The sequence below is a fragment of the Hordeum vulgare genome, chromosome 1H (genome assembly GCF_904849725.1).
Source record: "Hordeum vulgare subsp. vulgare chromosome 1H, MorexV3_pseudomolecules_assembly, whole genome shotgun sequence".
Taxonomy (NCBI): Eukaryota; Viridiplantae; Streptophyta; class Magnoliopsida; order Poales; family Poaceae; genus Hordeum; species Hordeum vulgare.
In genome coordinates, this window is record NC_058518.1 from 486,484,348 (window position 1) to 486,504,747 (window position 20,400).

The 20,400-nt window shown below is 47.1% G+C and overlaps 1 protein-coding gene across 1 annotated transcript; it reads right to left on the reverse strand.

Moving 5' to 3' along the window:
- Window positions 1–105: 105 nt before the first annotated feature.
- Window positions 106–3,643, reverse strand: LOC123448249 (protein CONSERVED IN THE GREEN LINEAGE AND DIATOMS 27, chloroplastic-like). The gene is made up of 4 exons (XM_045125082.1): window positions 2,988–3,643; window positions 2,880–2,908; window positions 1,135–1,191; window positions 106–473 (listed from the first exon to the last, which is right to left on the reverse strand). Exons 1-4 carry the CDS (start codon window positions 3,463–3,465, stop codon window positions 255–257), a joined length of 783 nt encoding a protein of 260 aa, XP_044981017.1. The 5' UTR covers window positions 3,466–3,643; the 3' UTR covers window positions 106–254.
- Between the last annotated feature and the right edge of the window lie 16,757 nt (window positions 3,644–20,400).

The window sequence follows — 20,400 nt, forward strand, 5'->3', positions numbered from 1 at the left end:
ACCCATCCCAAGCGCGTCAACGACATTCCCGCCCGGCGGATAAACCAACGGCGTCACCTCACCCGTCACGTCCCCGCCAGCCAAACCAGACCATAGACACACACGGGACCAACAGCTACACAAACTATACTACGTACAAGGGATTTCAATTTTTCGTATGGACTATCGCTATGTACGGCTAGATATTTACATCGCCTTCACCCTGATGAACAAGATGGATGCTATGGGATGTACCACCATTTACAGAATTACAGCTACGGCTGGTCGCCGAGGTCGGGCTCCCCGCAGAACGCGTCGGGCTCGAAGGACCTCGCGGCGGCGTCGCTGTACACCCCGGGGACGGCCCTCCCGCCGGCGGGGTTCTCCAGCGGCTCCCTCGGCTTCTCCGTGTTGGCGTAGAGGAGGATGCAGAGGGTCAGCGACACCGCCAGACCCACCAGGGTGAACTTCACCCTCTTCAGCACCGGCTTCACCTGAAGAAGAAGAATAAGCATGACCCGATGTTAGTTTTCTCTCTTTGTTGCGTGACCATACAAGTATGTGGCTAACTTCATGAAACTTTGGTTCGCTCATGAAGGGGTCAGCATTACACAGAAGGTGGCCAGCACGGCCTGAACGAGGACCGAGATGGGATGCTAGAAATATACCACATCAGGGAGAAGACTTGAGATGATGTATGTAAAGTAAAGACCAATTGTTTCTTGTTGCTTTGTCTCGTAAGCTATAATGCGTAGTAGCCTGTTAGAGTGCTAGTACACCAAACATACTCCGAGAGAAAGATTCCTAGTGCATGATATATTAGCTCCGCAGTAGCCCGTGTAGCAGTTCAATACTACTCTACTTTTCTTATAGAAACAGACATGGCAGTTTTAATAATGTGCATCATTTTAGAAACAGACTGGTCCAGATAACGCCCATAAAAGGTAGACCCAAGCAATCGGTTCTTTATATGAGTATATTCTTTTCAATAATTCCACAGCTCATGCCATGTGCACCCACCAATTCAATACTCATTTCCCTAGCTTCTTGACAGGTATCTCAACAGAAAAGAAGCACTTGACAGTTAACATAACCGGTCAGACCAAACTGGACTAGGATGTCAGAGGTTAACATGTACGTATGATGTTGACTTACAGAAAATGATCCGAGAAGACGATCACGAGCTAACACTTCTGGCGTTTTAACCCATATCTGCCAAGAGTAAAAAAACAATGTCAGGATGCCGAAGCTAATTCCAATGCCCAGTGCTGAATATGTACACTATTTTCTCATACCTACTTGAATAAATTGATCCAGTCAGCATAATATATTAATATTCACGATAACATCATGAAGAATGAAATCAGTGAAGAGGGTAACCTAACCCATCTAGACTTAAAAATAAATAGCCCTGTTTAAAAACATCTGAGGAATGCATTAATACTACAAGGGCGAAATAAGTCGTCATGTTTACATCACATCTTATGTGCAAGGCAACTGGGTTTCTTTACTAAATTGCTCCACGCTAGAGTTGCAGCACAAAATGCATGAATGCATCGTCATAACCATCAGAGCTGGAACTCCATCTATAAGTTAACATATATGCTTCAGAGATGATTAGTTAATCGGCATCCAGTGAAAATGTGTGTGCCATATCAGCTTTGGATTTCATAGCAATGTTGCCAAGAAAGTCCATTATGTCACGCTTCAATTACCAAAATACATAAGCATGCAGAAGTAAAGGTAACACTTCCGTAGTACTATAAATCAGTAATTTCAGGCACAGAGTTATACTGAATACATCAGTAATTTCAGGCACACAGTTGTAGTAACTTATAAGGAATTAAACAAGTATTGCGAATGATCTTTTGGTGACGCAATGCTACTTGTGTCACTTGCTCGGTGATCTTTAGGTGGTGCGATGCTACCCGTGTCTCTTATTCAGTGATCTTTTGGTAGCGCGATGCTACTTGTGTCTCTTATTCAGTGATCTTTTGGCGGCGTGATGCTACTTTTATTACTTATCCAGCTTGATACTTTGGTGGTGTCACGCTACTTATATTACATTGGGTGCTGCCCGTTGCTTCTCTAGTTCAAATCCCTTACATCATCAATAATGAAATCAGTGAAGGGGGTAACTTGACCTATATATAGTAAATAAAATAGCCCAGTTCTAATGGCATCCGCGGAATGTGCCAATACTACAAGGGTGAAATAAGTTCTCTCATGTTTACATCACAGCTTATGTGCAAGTAGAATAAACAGTTAACTGGGTTTCCTTACTAAGTGCTCCTCCTTAGAACTGCAGCAGAAAAATGCATCAATTGTATGAATCATACAAATGATGATTTGGTATAACAAACTGAAACGGAACTCCATCGACAAGTTAGTGTATATGCTTCAGAGATGATTGAATGATTGGCATCCAATGAAAATGAACATGCCCTGTTATCTCTGAATTTCTATAGCAGTCTTGCCAACAAAGTTCATTATGCGAGGCTTCTATTATAAAACATACAGAAGCAAAGGTAACACTTCAGCACTTGGTACGTATTGAACATCAGTAATTTCAGGTACAGAGTTATAACTTATAAGCAAGCCAACGACTACTGTGAATGATTTTTTGGTGGCGTGATGCTACGTCAGTCAATTACTCTGTGGTCTTTTGATGGTGTGATGCTAATTACTGTATACTACTTATCCAGTGACATTTCGGTGGCGTCACGCTACTTATATTATATTCAGTCGCTTGCACAATTCAAACGCCTTACATCCCGCTATTTGCTTCACTAAAAGCCAGTTGCTCTTGAACAATCATAGCATCTGAGGGTTGTCAGGTCAGCATGTTTACAGGAACAAAACCAGATCACAGAAACGGGTGATCAGGAGTATCATCTCACCTGGCCGTCGTACCATCCCGTCTCCTCATCTGCGAGGAATCAAGCGCATAATTCAGGCAAATAATAAACACACCAATCAGGGAAAAAAAATTCGGGCTGGTGGCTCACACTCCACGGTGGCGCTGAGCAGGCGGTTCCCGACGTAGGCCCAGCCGAGGTACATCCGCACGACGGCGAGCGTGACGGCGAGGATGCCGGAGCCGGTGGCCCCGAGCGCGAGGTGCAGGGCGTCGCCGCCGGCGCCCCCGCGGCCGCCGAAGGCCGCGACGGGGAGGCCGACGAAGAGCGCGAAGGCGGCCCCCGTGAAGGCGAGGCGGGAGCAGTAGAGCACCAGGTCGCCCGCCGCCCAGGAGAAGGGCAGCGACGCGGCCAGCGCCTCGTACTCGTTCACCGGCCGCTGCTCCGGGGGCACCGGGCACCAGTCCGTCCCCGCCGAGCTCCCGTTCCGCGACGGCGGCACCGCCTGCGCCTTCGCCGTCGCGAGGCGCCTCCGCGGCCATCGCCGGGGCCCGGCGAGCCTCGGGGCGGGGTTCGGGAGGAGCGGGAGGAGGCGGGGGGCGTGGAGGGAGGGCGAGGCGGAGGCCATGGGGAAGGGAAGGGGGACGCAGTGCAGGTGCGGCAGGCGGAGCGACCGAGCGAGTGGTGGCGAACCGGAAGCAACAGCGGCGGCTTGGGCTTGGAGTTGGAGCGGAGGTTCGGCTGGCCCGGTCGCGGTTTTTGCGTGGCTGCGTCTCCGTGCTCGTGCCGTGTGCGCTGAGTCGACTGCTTGGACTTGGGGCTGAGACTTTTTTTTCTTTTCGGGTAAGACAGAACTGAGACTGTGGAAACGTGCGGCACTGGCACGTGGCCGCTAACATATGCGTGCAAGCATGCAACACCAGCAATGAGGCTTCGTAAGGTGGTACTCCTAATCATCTTCAGGGAAAATAATCGACTTGCGCAGATTTCAAATTAGGCCGGAGGATGGACCACACGGGTCCGCTGCGGGCGACGCCCGAGCATGCCGAGACCGTCATTAATGACCACCTACCCCACAACTACCCTCGCGCCAAAGTTATTTCTCCCACCACATCGAATGCGCGAGGGGTTCCGCAGTCTCCCCCGCTCCCCACATGTCACAATCACTCCTCTCGTCGCGCAGATGACGAACTCGCGATGGAGGAGGCGAACTCGTCGAGTGCACTGCAGGCGCAGGTGGCGGCACCGGTGGCGATCTGGGAGGTGGAGCCGATACCGGTGGAGATGCGTCCGCAGATCAACTCGCGCTCGTCGATGGCGAGGGAGGAGATCCTGCGGGTGGTGAGGGAGAGGTTCCCGATTCGCGAGGCGTGGCCGGAGCCCTGCGTCGAGGTCATTAGGAACAGCTCGCTCGCGGAGCGTTGCCGGTTCGCCGACGACAATGAAGGGATGGATTACGACATAATCTTCTGGGCCATCCAGGAGGCGAAGTCGTCCGATCCATTACAGGCGGCGAGGTGGAGCCGATTCAAATCAACAAGGCCGTCCAGGCTCAAATATCCGGCCGCCGTCAATCGTGGAGCTGGCCAGCATCCCGTTGGAGCATCTGCCTCCGGGAGTCAGCCCGCCTCATCTTCCCTGATGGGTGATGCCCGTGGGCGTGGCCATGGAGCACGCCGCGGGCGTAGTATGGGGGCTCGAATTGGTGAGCCTCCCCCATGGATGGGGATTCGGGGTGAGATTCCACTGGAATCAAATAAGGTACACAAATTCTCTCTGAAATATATTTTTCCTGCTTGTGCAGAAGTTGGGGGTGACAAATTTAGGGTTAGGAATTCGAGGATTGTTCCTCTGGTTCATCTTAGGGGGACTAAGGAGATGGTTTTGGCATCAGGAGATGGGGAGGTTTCTCTTGTTCATCCTATAGAAACTGATGGATTTGTGTCCAATCCCCCATCCCTGGTGAGCCTACATTCGGATGTCACTCCTGTTTGTGCAGGAGAATCTAGTAAGGTTTCCGACCTTAGGATCGATCGTGTTGAGAAGGTTAGAGGAGGTGATCCAGCTTCGGGAACTTGTGTGTGTTCTCATGCTAAATCTCTCTTAGATGCTGGATGTGTGTCCATGGCTCGACCGATGATGAGGTCACAACTAGCTAGTGGTGCGGTGTTTGCAGAGGAGAACATTGAGGATACAGACAAAATTTGGCCCCCTTTGGGGGCCCAGGTTAACACTATACCATTGATCTTTGGGTCAGTGGTGGAGGGGGAGACGGTAAAGAGAAAGACGTCTTCTGGCTCAGTTGACAGAAAAGAAGAAGAGGTGAGGAGTTTTATGGGCAGCTGTGGGTTATTCCCTCCCCCAGCCGCCGCCAGTCCAGCCACAAATATCGCCCCCCCCCAAAATCTAGATCGGCCATTGGCAGCCACCTATTCTGGATCAAGAAAAACCTGCTAAGATCTGGGTGCTTCTCTGTAGAAGACTGCCACCCTGTTGCTCGTCCTGGCCGATTTGATCCTACCCCCACAAGGTTTCGGATCAGTGAGGAAGGTGGGGCTAGGGGGGTTTATTTTGCATCTGTGGTGAAGGGGATCATGGATCCTCGGGGGCAGCAGAGACCTAAGAAGAATCCCCCTAAGAAAGGGGGCCAGGGAGTTCCTCCACCACTTCCTATGGCTCCTGCAGCAAAGGGGGCAGTGGCAGCTCCGAAACAACCACGTAACAATGCTAAGGGTGCTCTAGTTGTTCAAGCTGCAGCCCCTGCTCCACCTCCAAATCCAATTCCTGTTGTGCAAGCCCTTGACCCAAGATATAAGGACATGATATGCTTCAACTGTAGCTGGCCTGTGCATTATGTGGGCAATTGTGTGGAACCAAAAAGATGTTTTATCTATTTTGGTACACACAATGTCAATAACTGTATTGCCTGGGCACGTCTTCAACCCACTGCTGAGTATTTTGGTAGTGCAACAGTTGGACTGAGATTTTATCATATTGATATCCATGTTGCAGTTGAATCCAATTGGTTGAATTACAAGAACTGTGCAGTCCTGAAGGTGCTCAAAGGAGAGGTTTCTGCTTCTGATCTGATAGTGCAATCGAATGGAATATTCTGCAAAGGAAAAGAGTGGCCTTGGCAAATCAGGGAGTTGGAAGAGAAGAAGTTTTTGTTGAGATTCCCACCATGGAAGAAATTGGAGGATCTCATTGAATTCCCTGCCTTTGACCTTCCCATTGATGGAGTTTCTGTTAAGATATGTGAGTAGGTTGGGATGTTGGAACCTTATGGTGAGCTGTCTGAAGTCTGGATCCAAGTGGAGGGTATTCACCAAGATGGTGTGCCTGGAAGGTGTTTGCTCAAATAGCCTCTTGCTTTGGTATCCTAGTTGATGTGGACTGGAATGGGATTTTCAAGAGTTTCTATGAAAAGGTCAGAATCAAGGTAGCTTGTAGAGACCCTACCAAAATTCCATACGAGAGATTGGTGGAGATGAAAAAGAAGTTGTACATCTTGTTCTTTACTGTGGAAGGATTTGATCAAGAGGGAGAAGGATCTGAGGGAGATGGGGATGACCCTGATTTGGATGTTGAAGATGATGACAAGGGGGGTGAATAGTTTGATCAAACCAGGGAGTATATGGATGGGGATGCTGATGAACCTATTGATGAACAGGATAAAGCAAATTTCTCCAAAGGTAAGTGTTCTGGTTCTAGAAGCAAAGTGGAAATGGCTTGTATCTCTGCAGCCAAGTTTCATCCTGAGATGATGAAGGATGGGATACATGAACAGTTTTTGATGGAAGTTGAAGTCAAAACTCCTGTTGTGCTCAAATGGAAGTTTCTGATGATGATCTTGAGGGTATGAACCAAGATATGGACACTGGCTCTCACATGGAGTACTGCTCTGCCCAGCTAAGGAAGATTGAGGTGGCTGATTCTGAAGGGGAAGAGGAAATCATCCTTCTTGAGATGGTGTGTCTTCCTGAGAATATAGTAGCAAGCTTTGGATCAGCTAAGAGATCCCTGCTGGAGTCCTTAGAGATGGAGGAGGTGGATAAGAGGAGAAAAGAATTCAGACCAGGAGAAGAAATGGGGGCCGGTGCTCTCCACCAGACCTACTACAAGGCAACATGGTAATATTAAGATCATGGAAAAAGCTACTTCATACCTACAGAAGAAGAATCTGGAAATTCCTGCTTCCTTCCAAGGTAAATATTTTGCTACTAATGATGCACAAATGCTTGTTGATCAAATTACTAGAGTTGATATATGTGTAGGAGATAGTAATGAGGAACACGGGGAAATCATTCAGGATTTGATCCTTAGAGAGAGTCTTAGATGTTTGGAATTTGCAGATTCCAATCCTGAAATTGTTTTACGTGATAATATTTACACTCCAACACATAAAAATGAAAAGGGTTCTCCCTGTGGTGAAGGCATGGTTCAGACCAGATCAATTGGCGTTGCCGATTCTGGTAGTTCCTGTCCAAACCTGATAAATGCCAGAAGGCTTTGTAGCCTGTCCCACCCTTTTAGAATATCATGATAGGGGCTTTTTGGAACATACGTGGTCTAGGCCAACCTGGAAAAACTCAACGCCTTCAAGAATTCTTGAGAGTTAATAATGTGGATTTTGTGGGGTTTCTTTGAGACCAATAAGGAGAATATTGATAGTAGGGTGCTAGATAGGATTGCGGGTAATAAAAGTTTTTCTTGGCACCAGCTGCCTGCTCGAGGTACTGCTGGTGGTGTCCTTGTGGGCATAAATAGGGATCTTTTTGAGATTGTTGGTTTTGTGGACCAAGAATTTTGTGTGACAACTACAGTGAGGAATAAATCTGAGGATTCTATTTGGCAGTTTGTTGCTATTTATGGCACTGCTTATAATGAGCGCAAAATAGATTTTATTGTAGAATTACATGATGTTATGGAGAAAGCCTCTTACCCAATTATTTTGGGTGGGGACTTTAATCTGATTAGATCTGACACTGATAAAAGCAGTGGCAATGTGAACCATTCTATTACTTTCCTGTTTAATGATTGGTTCAATAAATGGGGGCTGATGGAAATCAATGTGGCAAATAGGAAGTATACATGGTGTAATAATCAGGAGGACCCCATTTATTCCACCATTGATAGAGTGTTTGTTTCCCCTTCTCGGGATGCTTTATTTCCTTTATCAGTTCTTAGGGCTTTACCTAGAATTGGTAGTGACCATACCCCCCTTTTACTTGATACATTGGCTCGGAGAGTTACTTCTCCAAAAATGTCCAGGTTTGAAAAGTGGTGGCTGGAGCAACCTGATTTTAAAAGTATTGTTGAAACTGTGTGGAGTGCCCCAATTTTGGGTGGATCTTCTATTGATGTTTGGATTGCTAAATCTAAACGTCTTAGGAAGAAGATTAAGGGTTGGAGTGTGAATATTGAGGCAGCTATCAAGAAGAAAAAGAAGGACCTTATACTGGGATTTGATATTTTAGATATCTTTGAAGAGTCTAACCGTACTACGGATGTAGATATAAAACGTATGAGAGATATTAAAATGGAGCTGGAAAAAATTATGAGGAAGGAAGAGATTCCCTTGTGGCAAATATCCAGAGATCATAGAATTAGGGATGGGGATAAAAATAATGCTTATTTTCATGCATTAGCAAACCACCGCCACAGGAGGAATCATCTATCTGAGCTCGTTGGTGAGCATGGACTTGTGTATTCCACTGAGGAGATGTTGGAGGTGGCGACATCCTTTTATAAAAGGTTATTTTTGTTGGGTAACGTAGCATAAATTCAAAAATTTTCCTACGCATGTTCAGATCTTCCTATGGAGAGACCAGCAACGAGAGAGGGGTAAGAGCATCTTCGTACCTTTGAAGATCGCTAAGCGGAAGCGTTGCTAGAACGCGGTTGATGGAGTCGTACTCGCAGCGATTCCGATCTAGTGCCGAACAACGGCACCTCCGCGTTCAACACACGTGCAGCCCGGTGACGTCTCCCGCACCTTGATCCAGCAAGGAGGAGGGAGAGGTTGGGGAAGAAGTCCAGCAACACGACGGCGTGGTGTCGGTGGAGAGACGAGGTCTCCCGGCAGGGCTTCGCCAAGCGCCGGCAGAGAGGAGGAGGGAGAAGTGCAGGGCTGCGCCGAGGGAGAGGGAAAACTGTGTCCTCCAAAGGCCAAAAGTGCCCACTATATATAGGGGAAGGGGAGAGGGGGTGCGACCCCTAGGGTTCCCACCCTAGGGGGTGAGGCAGCCCTCCCAGATGGGGGGTGTGGCGGCCAGATGGGGAGGAGGGGGTGGCGCACCCCTCTGGTGGGCCTAAGGCCCACCTAAGTTAGGGTTCCCCCCCTCTTTTTCTTTCCCCTGCGCCATGGGCTGAGTGGGGAGGCGCACCAGCCCAACTAGGGGCTGGTTCCCACCCCCACTTAGCCCATCTTACCTCTTGGGGTCGCAGCCCCCCTTCGGTGGTCCCCCGGGACCACCTCCGGTGGTCCCGGTGGTCCCGGTACGTTACCGGTGATGCCCGAAACACTTCCGGTGTCCGAAACCATCCGTCCTATATATCAATCTTTACCTCCGGACCATTCCGGAGCTCCTCGTGACGTCCTGGATCTCATCCGGGACTCCGAACAACTTTCGGTAATCTCGTATAACAATTCCCTATAACCCTAGCGTCATCGAACCTTAAGTGTGTAGACCCTACGGGTTCGGGAGACAGGCAGACATGACCGAGACATCTCTCTGGCCAATAACCATCAGCGGGGTCTGGATACCCATGGTGGCTCCCACTAGGTCCACGACGATCTCATCGGATGAACCACGATGTCAAGGATTCAATCAATCCCGTATACGATTCCCTTTGTCTGTCGGTATAGAACTTGCCCGAGATTCGATCGTCGGTATACCTATACCTTGTTCAATCTCGTTACCGGTAAGTCTCTTTACTCGTTCCGTAGCACGTCATCGTGTGACTAACTCCTTAGTCACATTGAGCTCATGATGCTGTTCTACCGAGTGGGCCCAGAGATACCTCTCCGTCACACGGAGTGACAAATCCCGATCTCGATTCGTGCCAACCCAACAGACACTTTCGGAGGTACCCGTAGTGCACCTTTATAGTCACCCAGTTACGTTGTGACGTTTGATACACCCAAAGCACTCCTACGGTATCCGGGAGTTGCACAATCTCACGGTCGAAGGAAAAGATACTTGACATTAGAAAAGCATTAGCATACGAACAATACGATCTAGTGCTAGGCTTAGGATTGGGTCTTGTCCACCACATCATTCTCCCAATGATGTGATCCCGTTATCAATGACATCCAATGTCCATGATCAGGAAACCATGATCATCTATTGACTGACGAGCTAGCTAACTAGAGGCTTGCTAGAGACACATTGTGATCTATTCATTCACACATGCATTACTGTTTCCTGTTAATACAATTATAGCATGAATGATAGACGATTATCATGAACAAGGAAATATGATAATAACCATTTTATTATTGCCTCTAGGGCATATTTCCAACAGTCTCCCACTTGCACTAGAGTCAATAATCTAGTTACATTGTGATGTATCAAACACCCATAGCATCATGGTGTTGATCATGTTTTGCTCGTGGAAGAGGTTTAGTCAACGGGTCTGCAATATTCAGATCCGTGTGTACTTTACAAATATCTATCACTCCAGTTTGGACATGGTCCTGGATGGAGTTGTAGCGGCGCTTGATGTGCTTCGTCTTCCGGTGAAACCTGGGCTCCTTGGCTATGGCAATGGCTCCAGTGTTGTCACAGAAGAGTGTCATAGGACCCGACGCGCTTGGAACCACTCCAAGGTCGGTGATGAGCTCCTTCATCCAAATTCCTTCATGAGCCGCTTCTGAAGCAGCTATGTACTCCGCTTCACATGTAGATGCTGCCACGACTTCTTGCTTGCTGCTGCACCAGCACACTGCCCCACCATTCAACACATATACGTATCCGGTTTGTGACTTAGAGTCATCCCGATCTGTGTCGAAGCTAGCGTCGACGTAACCCTTTACGACGAGCTCTTCGTCACCTCCATAAACGAGAAACATTTCCTTAGTCCTTTTCAGGTACTTAAGGATATTCTTGACCGCTGTCCAGTGTTCTGCACCGGGATTACTTTGGTACCTCCCTACCAAGCTTATCGCAAGGTTTATATCAGGTCTAGTACACAGCATGGCATACATTAGAGAGCCCACGGCTGAAGCGTAGGGGACAAAACTCATCTTCTCTCTATCTGCTGCCGTGGTCGGCGACTGAGTCTTACTCAGTCTCATACCTTGCAAAACTGGCAAGAACCCTTTCTTTGAGTTTTCCATATTGAACTTCTTCAGTATCTTGTCAAGGTATGTACTTTGCGAAAGACCTATGAGGCGTCTCGATCTATCTCTATAGATCTTGATGCCTAATATGTATGCAGCTTCTCCAAGGTCCTTCATTGAAAAACTCTTGTTCAAATAGGCCTTTATGCTCTCCAACATCTCTATATCATTCCCCATCAACAATATGTCATCCACATATAGTACGAGGAAAGCTACAGAGCTCCCACTCACTTTCTTGTACAGTCAGGCTTCTCCGTAAACCTGTATGAACCCAAACGCTTTAATCACCTCATTAAAGCGAATGTTCCAACTCCGAGATGCTTGCACCAGCCCATAGATGGAGCGCTGGAGCTTGCACACTTTGTTAGCACCCTTAGGGTCGACAAAACCTTCTGGTTGCATCATATACAACTCTTCCTTAAGATTCCCGTTAAGGAACGCTGTTTTGACGTCCATTTGCCAAATTTCATAGTCATAAAAGGCGGCAATTGCTAACATGATTCGGACTGATTTCAGCTTCGCTACGGGAGAGAAAGTCTCTTCGTAGTCAATTCCTTGAATTTGTCGAAAACCCTTTGCGACAAGTCGAGCTTTGTAAACGGTTACATTACCGTTTGCATCAGTCTTCTTCTTGAAGATCCATTTATTTTCTATGGCTCGACGGTCATCGGGAAAGTCCACCAAAGTCCATACTTTGTTCTCATACATGGATCCTATCTCGGATTTCATGGCTTCAAGCCATTTGTTGGAATCTGGGCCCGCCATCGCTTCTTCATAGTTCGAAGGTTCACCGTTGTCTAACAACATGATTTCCATCACTGGGTTGCCGTACCACTCTGGTGCGGAGCGTACCCTTGTGGACCTTCGCGGTTCAGTAGTAACTTGATCCGAAGCTTCATGATCATCATCATTAACTTCCTCTTCAGTTGGTGTAGGCACCACAGGAACAACTTCTTGCGTTGCGCTACTTTCCTGTTCGAGAGGGGGTGTAATTACCTCATCAAGTTCTACCTTCCTCCCACTTACTTCTTTCGAGAGAAACTCTTTCTCTAGAAAGGATCCGTTCTTGGCAACAAAGGTTTTACCTTCGGATCTAAGATAGAAGGTATACCCAATAGTTTCCTTAGGGTATCCTATGAATACGCATTTCTCCGCTTTGGGTTCGAGCTTTTCTGGTTGAAGTTTCTTCACATAAGCATCGCAACCCCAAACTTTAAGAAACGACAACTTAGGTTTCTTGCCAAACCACAGTTCATACGGTGTCGTCTCAACGGATTTAGACGGTGCCCTATTTAAAGTGAATGCTGCAGTTTCTAATGCGTAACCCCAAAACGATAGCGGTAAGTCGGTGAGAGACATCATAGATCGTACCATATCTAATAAAGTACGATTACGACGTTCAGACACTCCGTTGCGCTGCGGTGTGCCAGGCGGCGTCAGTTGTGAAACGATTCCACACTTCCTTAGGTGTGTGCCAAATTCGTGACTCAAATATTCTCCTCCACGATCAGATCGTAGACATTTAATTTTTCTGTCACGTTGATTCTCAACCTCACTCTGAAATTCCTTGAACTTTTCAAACGTCTCAGATTTGTGCTTCATCAAGTAGATATACCCATACCTACTCAAATCATCGGTGAGAGTGAGAACATAACGATAACCACCGCGAGCTTCAACGTTCATTGGACCACACACATCAGTATGTATTATTTCCAATAAGTCAGTGGCTCTCTCTCCATTATTCCTGAGAATGGAGTCTTAGTCATCTTGCCCATGAGGCACGGTTCGCATGTGTCAAATGATTCAAAGTCAAGAGACTCTAGCAGTCCATCAGTATGGAGCTTCTTCATGCGCTTAACGCCGATATGACCAAGGCGGCAGTGCCACAAGTATGTGGGACTATCATTATCAACTTTGCATCTTTTGGTACTCACACTATGAATATGTGTAACATCACGATCGAGATTCATCAAGAATAAACCATTCACCAGCGGAGCATGACCATAAAACATATCACTCATATAAATAGAACAACCATTATTCTCTGACTTAAATGAGTAGCCGTCTCGCATTAAGCAAGACCCTGATACAATGTTCATGCTTAAAGCTGGTACTAAATAACAATTATTGAGGTTCAAAACTAATCCCGACGGTAGATGTAGAGGTAGCGTGCCGACGACGATCACATCGACTTTTGAACCATTCCCGACGCGCATCGTCACCTCGTCCTTGGCCAGTCTCCGCTTATTCCGCAGTTCCTGCTTTGAGTTGCAAATGTGAGCAACAGCACCGGTATCAAATACCCAGGAGCTACTACGAGCGCTGGTAAGGTACACATCAATAACATGTATATCACATATACCTTTAACGTTGCCGGCCTTCTTGTCCGCTAAGTATTTGGGGCAGTTCTGCTTCCAGTGACCTTTTCCCTTGCAGTAGAAGCACTAAGTCTCAGGCTTGGGTCCGTTCTTTTTCTTCTTCCCGGCATCTGGCTTACCGGGCGCGGCAACAGCTTTGCCGTCTTTCTTGAAGTTCTTCTTACCCCTGCCTTTCTTGAAACTAGTGGTCTTGTTGACCATCAACACTTGATGCTCCTTCTTGATTTCTACTTCTGCAGACTTGAGCATCGAGTACAACTCGGGAATGGTTTTATCCATCCCTTGCATGTTGTAGTTAAGCACAAAGCCTTTGTAGCTTGGTGGGAGAGACCGGAGGATTCTGTCAATGATAGCATCATCCGGAAGTTCGACTCCAAGTGAAGTCAGACGACCGTGTAACCCAGACATTTTGAGTATGTGCTCACTGACAGAACTGTTCTCCTCCATCTTACAGCTGAAGAACTTGTCGGAGACTTCATATCTCTCGACACGGGCATGAGCTTGAAAAACTAGCTTCAGCTCTTGGAACATCTCATATGCCCCGTGTTGCTCAAAACGTCTTTGGAGCCCCGTTTCTAGACTGTATAACATGCCACACCTGACCAGAGAGTAGTCATCACTTCGCGCTTGCCAGACGTTTAGAACGTCCTGGGCTGCTGCGGGAGCGGGAGGGTCACCTAGCGGCGCATTAAGGACATAAGCCTTTTTAGCTGCTTCAAGGATGAGCTTCAGGTTGCGAACCCAGTCTGCATAGTTGCTACCATCATCTTTCAGCTTGTTTTTCTCTAGGAATGCGTTGAAGTTGAGGTTGACGTTGGACATCTACAATATTTATAAAGACAACTTTTAGACTAAGTTCATGACAATTAAGTTCATTTAATCAAATTAAGTATGAACTCCCACTTAAATCGACATCCCTCTAGTCATCTAAGTGATACATGATCCATGTTGACTAACCCGTGTCCGATCATCACGTGAGACGGACTAGTCACCATGGTGAGCAACTTCATGCTGATCGTATTCAACCATACGACTCATGTTCGACCTTTCGGTCTCTTGTATTCGAGGTCATGTCTGTACATGCTAAGCTCGTCGAGTCAACCTAAGTGTTTTGCGTGTGTAAATCTGGCTTACACCCGTTGTATGCGAACGTTAGAATCTATCACACCCGATCATCACGTGGTGCTTCGAGACAACGAACCTTCGCAACGGTGCACACTTAGGGGAATACGTTCTCGAAATTTTAGGAGGGATCATCTTATTATGCTACCGTCGTTTTAAGCAATAAGATGTAAAACATGATAAACATCACAATGCAATCATATAGTGACATGATATGGCCATTATCATCTTTGCTCATTCGATCTCCATCTTCAGGCATCGCATGATCATCATCGTCACCGGCGTGACACCATGATCTCCATCATCGTGTCTCCGTGAAGTCGTCACGCCAACTACTACTATCACTACTACTATGGCTAACCGTTAGCAATGAAGTAAAAGTAGCAAGCACATGGCGTTGCATCTCATACAATAAATTAAGACAACTCCTATGGCTCCTGCCAGTTGTCATACTCATCGACATGCAAGTCGTGAAACCTATTACAATAACATGATCATCTCATACATCATACATGCAACATCACAACTTTGGCCATATCACATCACATGTCAAACCCTGCAAAAACAAGTTAGACGTCCTCTAATTGTTGTTGCAAGTTTTACGTGGCTGATTTGGGTTTCTAGCAAGAACGCCTTCTTACCTACGTGACAGCCACAACGATGATATGCCAAAGCTATTTACCCTTCATAAGGACCCTTTTCATCAAATCCAATCCGACTAGAGTAGGAGAGACAGACACCCGCTAGCCACCTTTATGCACGATGTGCATGTCTGTCGGTGGAACCAGTCTCACGTAAGCGTACGTGTAAGGTCGGTCCGGGCCGCTTCATCCCACAATACCGCCGGAAAAGAATAAGACTAGTAACGGCAAGCAAATTGACAAACCATCGCCCACAACTTTTGTGTTCTACTCGTGCATAGAATCTACGCATAGAAAACCTGGCTCGGATGCCACTGTTGGGTAACGTAGCATAAATTCAAATTTTTTCCTACGCATGTTCAGATCTTCCTATGGAGAGACCAGCAACGAGAGAGGGGTAAGAGCATATTCGTACCTTTGAAGATCGCTAAGCGGAAGCGTTGCTAGAACGCGGTTGATGGAGTCGTACTCGCAGCGATTCCGATCTAGTGCCGAACAACGGCACCTCCGCGTTCAACACACGTGCAGCCCGGTGACGTCTCCCGCACCTTGATCCAGCAAGGAGGAGGGAGAGGTTGGGGAAGAAGTCCAGCAACACGACGGCGTGGTGTCGGTGGAGAGACGAGGTCTCCCGGCAGGGCTTCGCCAAGCGCCGGCAGAGAGGAGGAGGGAGAAGTGCAGGGCTGCGCCGAGGGAGAGGGAAAACTGTGTCCTCCAAAGGCCAAAAGTGCCCACTATATATAGGGGAAGGGGAGAGGGGGTGCGACCCCTAGGGTTCCCACCCTAGGGGGTGCGGCAGCCCTCCCAGATGGGGGGTGTGGCGGCCAGATGGGGAGGAGGGGGTGGCGCACCCCTCTGGTGGGCCTAAGGCCCACCTAAGTTAGGGTTCCCCCCCTCTTTTTCTTTCCCCTGCGCCATGGGCTGAGTGGGGAGGCGCACCAGCCCAACTAGGGGCTGGTTCCCACCCCCACTTAGCCCATCTTACCTCTTGGGGTCGCAGCCCCCCTTCGGTGGTCCCCCGGGACCACCTCCGGTGGTCCCGGTGGTCCCGGTACGTTACCGGTGATGCCCGAAACACTTCCGGTGTCCGAAACCATCCGTCCTATATATCAATATTTACCTCCGGACCATTCCGGAGCTCCTCGTGACATCCTGGATCTCATACGGGACTCCGAACAACTTTCGGTAATCTCGTATAACAATTCCCTATAACCCTAGCGTCATCGAACCTTAAGTGTGTAGACCCTACGGGTTCGGGAGACAGGCAGACATGACCGAGACATCTCTCTGGCCAATAACCATCAGCGGGGTCTGGATACCCATGGTGGCTCCCACTAGCTCCACGACGATCTCATCGGATGAACCACGATGTCAAGGATTCAATCAATCCCGTATACGATTCCCTTTGTCTGTCGGTATAGAACTTGCCCGAGATTCGATCGTCGGTATACCTATACCTTGTTCAATCTCGTTACCGGTAAGTCTCTTTACTCGTTCCGTAGCACGTCATCGTGTGACTAACTCCTTAGTCACATTGAGCTCATGATGCTGTTCTACCGAGTGGGCCCAGAGATACCTCTCCGTCACACGGAGTGACAAATCCCGATCTCGATTCGTGCCAACCCAACAGACACTTTCGGAGGTACCCGTAGTGCACCTTTATAGTCACCCAGTTACGTTGTGACGTTTGATACACCCAAAGCACTCCTACGGTATCCGGGAGTTGCACAATCTCACGGTCGAAGGAAAAGATACTTGACATTAGAAAAGCATTAGCATACGAACAATACGATCTAGTGCTAGGCTTAGGATTGGGTCTTGTCCACCACATCATTCTCCCAATGATGTGATCCCGTTATAAATGACATCCAATGTCCATGATCAGGAAACCATGATCATCTATTGACTGACGAGCTAGCTAACTAGAGGCTTGCTAGAGACACATTGTGATCTATTCATTCACACATGCATTACTGTTTCCTGTTAATACAATTATAGCATGAATGATAGACGATTATCATGAACAAGGAAATATGATAATAACCATTTTATTATTGCCTCTAGGGCATATTTCCAACAATTTTGCCATGAGGAAAGACACAGTATTCATCTTGGACCTACCTTTTGGGAGGAGGATGAACTAATTACGCTAGCTGAAAATGAGGACCTCCACAAAAACTTCTCTGAATCTGAGGTGAAGGAAGCCATTTTTGGCTCATATGCCCATGGTGCCCCTGGCCCGGATGGCCTTTCGTTCTCATTTTACCAAACCTTCTGGGACCTGATCAAAGCTGATTTTATGGCACTGGTTATGGACTTTGAGGAAAATAAGCTAGATACCCATAGACTAAACTTTGCTTTGATCATTTTAATCTCAAAGGAGCCTGATGCCAATGTCATGAAGAAATTCAGACCAATCAGTCTTGGCAACTGTCCTGTTAAGATTTTCTCCAAAGTTTTGACCAATATGTTGTCTCCTATTAGCGATAGATTGATCTCTCCTAACCAGACTGCCTTTATTAAAGGTAGGTATATCCTAGAGAGTGTGGTACTAGCACATGAAGTGATTCATGAGGTGAAGGAGACTAATAATCCTGGGCTTGTGCTCAAACTTGATTATGGAAAAGCATATGATCGAGTTAGTTGGAAATTTTTGTTTGAAATGCTTGAATCCCGAGGTTTTGGATCTAAATGGATTTCCTGGATTAAAAGACTATTGTTCCAGGGGACCTTTAGTGTTCGGATCAATGATACCACGGGACCCTACTTTGTAGGAGGGAAAAGTCTCAAACAAGGGGATCCAATATCCCCCATTCTCTTTAACCTAGTGGCTGATGTATTCACTAAGATGCTTACTAAAGCTGCCAATGAGGGGTTGATCTCAGGGTTGCTATCTAATGTTATTCCAGCGGGAATTGTCAGTCTTCAATATGCAGATGATACTCTCCTCTTTCTAGAGGATTCCTATGAAAAAGCAAAGAATTTTAAATGGATTTTGTCATGTTTTGAAAGTATATCTGGTACGAAAATCAATTTTCATAAAAGTGATCTTATCACGATTAATGTGGATGAAGAGAGAGCAAAAAAATTTGCCCAGATTTTTTGCTGTAACATTGGTTCCTTCCCAATTAAATATTTGGGGGTACCTTTGTATTATGATATGCTTAGAAGAGAGGATCTACAACCTATTATTGATAGGATTATCAGGGGCATTTCTGGTTGGCTGGGTAGGTATCTGACCTACAAAGGGAAGATTATTCTGCTATGTGCATGTGTGGTCAGTATTCCCGCCTACTTGATGACAGTGCTGAGATTTCGTAAATGGGACATCAAGCTATCAACTCTGAGATGGCTCATTTTCCGTGGGGTGACATAGGAGACTGCTACCTCTTGAGCTTGCGTTGGTTTTTCCCTTGAAGAGGAAAGGGTGATGCAGTACAACAGCAGTAAGTATTTCCCTCAGTTTGAGAACCAAGGTATCAATCCAGTAGGAGTATCAAGATGATGCACCAATGTACCTGCGCAAAAACAAACAAACTTGCACCCAACGCTATAAAGGGGTTGTCAATCCCTTCACGATTATTTGCAAGGTGAGATCTGAAGGTGAAAAGTGCAACAAAGTAATTATGTAGATCTGAAGATAGGATGTGAAGTAGACCCGGGGGCCATAGTGTTCACTAGAGGCTTCTCTCATGATAGCAAGTATTACGGTGGGTGAACGAATTACTGTCGAGCAATTGATAGAATCGCGCAAAGTCATGATGATTGCTACGGCAACAAAAGTCCTTCCCTGGCAATGGCGCCAGAAATCCTTCTGTCGTCTCTTGAGCTTGCGTTGGTTTTCCCTTGAAGAGGAAAGGGTGATGTAGCACAGGAGCAGTAAGTATTTCCCTCAGTTTGAGAACCAAGGTATCAATCCAGTAGGAGAATATCGTCAAGTCCAGAGTACCTGCACAAACACAAAGAGCTTGCACCCAACGCTATAAAGGGGTTGTCAATCCCTTCAAGATTGATTGCAAAGTGAGATCTGAAGGCGGAAAGTGCAACGAAAAAAGAGTAAGGCTGAAAATATGGTGTGGAGTAGACCCGGGGGCCATAGTGTTCACTAGAGGCTTCTCTCAAAATAGCAAATATTACGGTGGGTGAACAAATTACTGTCGATCAATTGATAGAACTGCGCAAAGTCATGATGATATCTAAGGCAATGATCATACATATAGGCATTACGTCCGAGACAAGTAGACCGATACTTTCTGCATCTACTACTATTACTCCACACATCGACCGCTATCCAGCATGCATCTAGTGTATTGAGTTCATGACGAACATGGTAACACCTAAAGCAAGATGACATGATGTAGAGGGATAATCTCAAACCAATGATGAAAACCCCATCTTTTTACCCTTGATGGGAACAACACGATGCGTGCCTCGCTACCCCTTCTGTCACTGGGTGAGGTCACCGCACGGTATGAACCCAAAACCAAGCACTTCTCCCATTGCAAGAATCATAGATCTAGTTGGCCAAACAAAACCCACAACTCGAAGAGAATTACAAGGATATGAAATCATGCATAAGAGAGATCAGAAGAAACTCAAATAAGATTCATAGATAATCTGATCATAAATCCACAATTCATCAGATCTCGACAAACACACCGCAAAAGAATATTACATCGGATAGATCTTCATGAAGATCATGGAGAACTTTGTATTGAAGATCCAAGAGAGAGAAGAAGCCATCTAGCTACTAGCTATGGACCCGTAGGTCTATGGTGAACTACTCACGCATCATCAGAGAGGTCATGGTGTTGATGAAGAAGCCCTCCGTATCCGAATCCCCCCTCCGGCAGGGCACCAGAACGTGCCCCAGATGGGATCTTGCGGATACAGAAGCTTGCGGCGGCGGAAAAGTACTTTCAATGATCTCCTGATTTTTTCTGGGATTTTAGGGAATTTATAGGCGAAAGTCCTAGGGCAGAGGTGGCGCAGGGAGCCCACAAGCCAGGGAGGCGCATCCCCCCTGGCCGCGGCTAGGGGGCTTGTGGGGTCCCTGCAGGCCCGCTGCCCTGATT

Coding starts and splice junctions, on each gene's coding strand:
- LOC123448249 (XM_045125082.1), bottom strand. CDS start 3,465: ATGGCCTCCGCCTCGCCCTCCCTCCACGCCCCCCGCCTCCTCCCGCTC. Junction 2,909..2,987: donor GCTCAGCGCCACCGTGGAGT/GTGAGCCACCAG, acceptor GATTCCTCGCAG/ATGAGGAGACGGGATGGTAC. Junction 474..1,134: donor GTCTTCTCGGATCATTTTCT/GTAAGTCAACAT, acceptor CTTCTTCTTCAG/GTGAAGCCGGTGCTGAAGAG.